At 46.9% G+C, this 3,576-nt stretch overlaps 1 protein-coding gene across 1 annotated transcript in view; it reads left to right on the top strand.

Moving 5' to 3' along the window:
- MLPH (melanophilin) overlaps nt 1-1,606 on the top strand; it is a 44,492-nt gene extending 42,886 nt beyond the window's left edge. The window contains exons 11-12 of the mRNA XM_006866779.1: nt 4-100; nt 1,580-1,606. Coding sequence (XP_006866841.1) covers nt 4-100; nt 1,580-1,606 — 124 coding nt within the window. The remainder of the gene's footprint in view (nt 1-3; nt 101-1,579) is intronic.
- Nucleotides 1,607-3,576: the final 1,970 nt, after the last annotated feature.

Here is a 3,576-nt window from a genome sequence, read left to right on the forward strand (position 1 = left end):
TAGTGGCGAAGAAACCTTTGACCGGAAATCCATGTACCGCGGTTCACTGACACAGAGAAACCCCAATGGGAGGAAGGGGAGAGCCAACTACATTTTTGCGGTAATGTTTTCATTTCCTTTGTTGATGAGTCTTTCCAGTTCTGTGACCTGTAAGAGGTATGTATTTATATGAAAATATTCAGAGCAGAGGAGATTTGGGTAAACTAACAAGACTGAAAACCAGAAAATTTAAGCAAAAAGTAAAGTAAAATTTGAAAAATATCAGTGTAAAACTAAAAACATTTCTTAAAGAATCCAGTCTATGATAGCTAAGAAATATGAAACCAGGTGCACCATACATGTGAGTTTGCATACAGGTGGTTCCAGAGTCAGGAAAGGTGGCAATGCTGAGACCATGGGGACCCTCTCCACAGGGCCCCACTCCTTGCCCCCATGCCCCTGACTCCTGGGAGGGATTGCTGAAGCCAAGAGCAGTGCCCTGATGTCCTACAACGGCTGCCCACAGACCCAGCCTCCTGGCATTCCCCAGACCACAGGAAAGAATGACATAGGCAGGGTCATATCTGTATGAATGCTCATGTGTGTCTACCTGTGCACACACTCATGTATGCATACACATGTGTGTATGTATCAGTGTGTGTGGTCACAGGCATTAAGCTATGTGCACACTCATGTGCAAACCTGTGTGCACACTCATGTATGTATACACACGTGTGTATATGTGTGCACATTTGTGTAGATGATCAGAGTGTATGCTCACATGCATGAAGCAGTGTGCCCACTCACATATGGATACCTGTGCACACACTCATATTTGCATGACTGTATCCGTGTGCAGAGTCATGTGTGCATGCCTGTGTGTGCACTCACATATGTGTATGCACGTACATGAATTTATCACTGTGTGCTCACGTGCAGGAACCTGTGTGCACATTCATGTCTTATGTGTGTGCACACTTGTGTAAATGTACCAGTGTCTTTGCCCACATGCATGAACCTATGTGTACATGCACATGTATGGTTTGGGGCATGTGTGCACACTTGTAACTATCAGTGCACACTCACACGCTTCTGTTCGTATGCACACTTGTGTGACTGTACTATCATGAATGTTCATGTGCATATGGAGAGGCTTCAGGGCTTCATGGGGAAATTTCATTTTCTTTCAATTCTATTTTTCTTTAAACTTTTTGAAGTCCCTTGTATATCTATGTGCACACTCACATATGCATATCACACGAGTGCTTGTATAGGCATATGCACATGACATGGATGGCATGTACCCCTATACACACTTATGTTGTACCAATGTGTCACACTCACATGACTTATGTGTGCCTGTGTGTCCATGTACATAGTCTTGTGCATGTACACTCACATGTATATATATTTGTGTCTGTCCATATGTGTGTGATCATGTATGTGTGTGCACATCATATGTGTGTGTGATCAGAGTCACATATGTATGTATGTCCATTGCACATGTGTGTGTGCACAAATGAGTCTTTGCACACTTGTGTGTTCTTCTGTGTGCACCTAATCCTGTGCACACTAATTTGTGCATGTGTTTCCTTCACAGAAACCCGTGATGACTCACCAACCCTAAAGTCTCCAAAGAAGCCACACACCACCTTCCCCCTGTTTGCACTTTCCACCCTGAATCCTTCTGGGGAGAAACCAGAAGAATCACTGCCCATGGTGGGCTCCCCCTGCGAGGTGAGCGTGCTGCTCAGATCCCCAGTTCTTCAGTTCACCCACTCTTATTCACTCACTCATGGCTCCCACGGCCCCTCCATCAGCCTGCTGCATCTGTGAGAAAGAGCCAGACGATGTCTCTTCCTTGAGGACAGTGTTTTAGATGGTGTGAAGAACTTGCAAAAGAAGACTTCTCAAGGTGTGATCTTCAGCCTCTCCCACTCCAGGTTTCTGACATTTTTCTCATGAATGGAACAAAGAAAGGTTGAGTCAAGGCACCGACCATAGGTCTCTTTAACCATGTCTACCAGAGTGTGGGCAGAGATGGGCTTTTCTCTCTGGGTGTCCTTGTGGAGAGAAACTTGGCACCAAGACAAAGAACTGACTTTGACCAGCTGCATAACAAGAGAGGACAGACCCCCTCCATGCCCCCACACACCTCTTCTAGGAGACCACCTGCACATAGCCCAGGAGAGAAACCCTAATGGACCGAGAGTGCCCATGGCAACAGGAAACATCAGACCCAATCCTCAAACAAACTCAGAGGTGGGTTGGCTAGTGAGAGCTCAAGATGGACAGACAGCGGGTGGGATCCCAATTAGTGACATCAGTCATGACAGGGAATGATGACAGACACCGATGATCCCCAGTTGTCTGCCCCTTTGGACAGTCTGTGTGCCTGTATATGGGTCATCCTGGTTCTCATGGACAACTCTCCAGAACCAGCAGTCTTCACTGCTCACCTGGGGTGCCCTGCTGCACCCCCACCTGGATGCAGTCCATCTGACAACCTGTTTTGGTGTAGAAGGGCCTTGAGCTCTGAGAGTGAAGCAGCTAGAAGCCAACTTTGTGTTTGTCTGCGACTTCTAAGGAGTCTGTGGATGGTGCAAGCATTTAAACACTCAACTACTGACCCCAAGGTGCCTTGGAAGACATGCCTGGCATTCTTCTTCTGAAAGATCACAGCCTTGAAGACCCTACGGAACACATGGGTTGAAATCGACTTTGACGGCACTTGGTCTTTCTGGGTCTCCACCTCCTAAAGTGCCTTAGAAGTCACCTAGTGCTTTTCTCACTCAAATCATTTGGTGTTTTCATCCAAAGAAGAAAATGCAGAAATGGTGCTCAGGAGCCTTTGCCAATGAACCATCAGGGTCTGGACACCCTGCTGACCAGACCCCCACCTGTGGACATTATCGCTCACTGGACTACTTCTGATTGAATTCCTGCCTCACAACTGCCCGGATAACCTCCAGAGGCCGGTGAGTCCTCAGCACAGTCCCCACACCCAAGAGCAAGCGCAGTGCTGAGAAATTGACTTCTGGTTGACCCTTGTTCTCCTGTGATCTGTGGAAGAAAGGGGCCTGTCTCTCCTATCCAAAATGGGAGCCATGCAACACTCAACATGAAAATTAAAGGATTCCTAGAAGAATGAAAGGGTGTCCATTTCTTTTTTATGTGCACCCTTCCTTAGTCACAATGTTAATGTAAGTTCCTAAAAGTCAAAGAAGAAACAAACAGCCCCAGTAGCCCTGAGCATGTCCTTGAATAGGAACATAAGAGGCACAGTAGTCCTTGGTGGTGAGTCCTTGGAGCCCAGTTCTTACTCAACATTTGCTTCCATTACTAGTCGACCACAGAGCGCTAAGCATACTGGTCTTCTCCGTTAGGATGCCCCTTCTCGAACTCTCCATGCTATTCAGTGCTAGTGATACACAGCCAACAGCACATGAAGCCCCTTTTTCAGCACTAATCCTGTGACTACATGACCAGGATCCAAGAATTTGGTTCCTTCTCTTCCAGCCCTCTGGATGTGGAATCTCATCAGTCATTAGTACCATCTGTAAGGTGGCGATACAGCCCAGACAGCCCTGAGTTCTG

Source organism: Chrysochloris asiatica, unplaced genomic scaffold (assembly GCF_000296735.1).
Source record: "Chrysochloris asiatica unplaced genomic scaffold, ChrAsi1.0 scaffold00096, whole genome shotgun sequence".
Classification (NCBI taxonomy): domain Eukaryota; kingdom Metazoa; phylum Chordata; class Mammalia; order Afrosoricida; family Chrysochloridae; genus Chrysochloris; species Chrysochloris asiatica.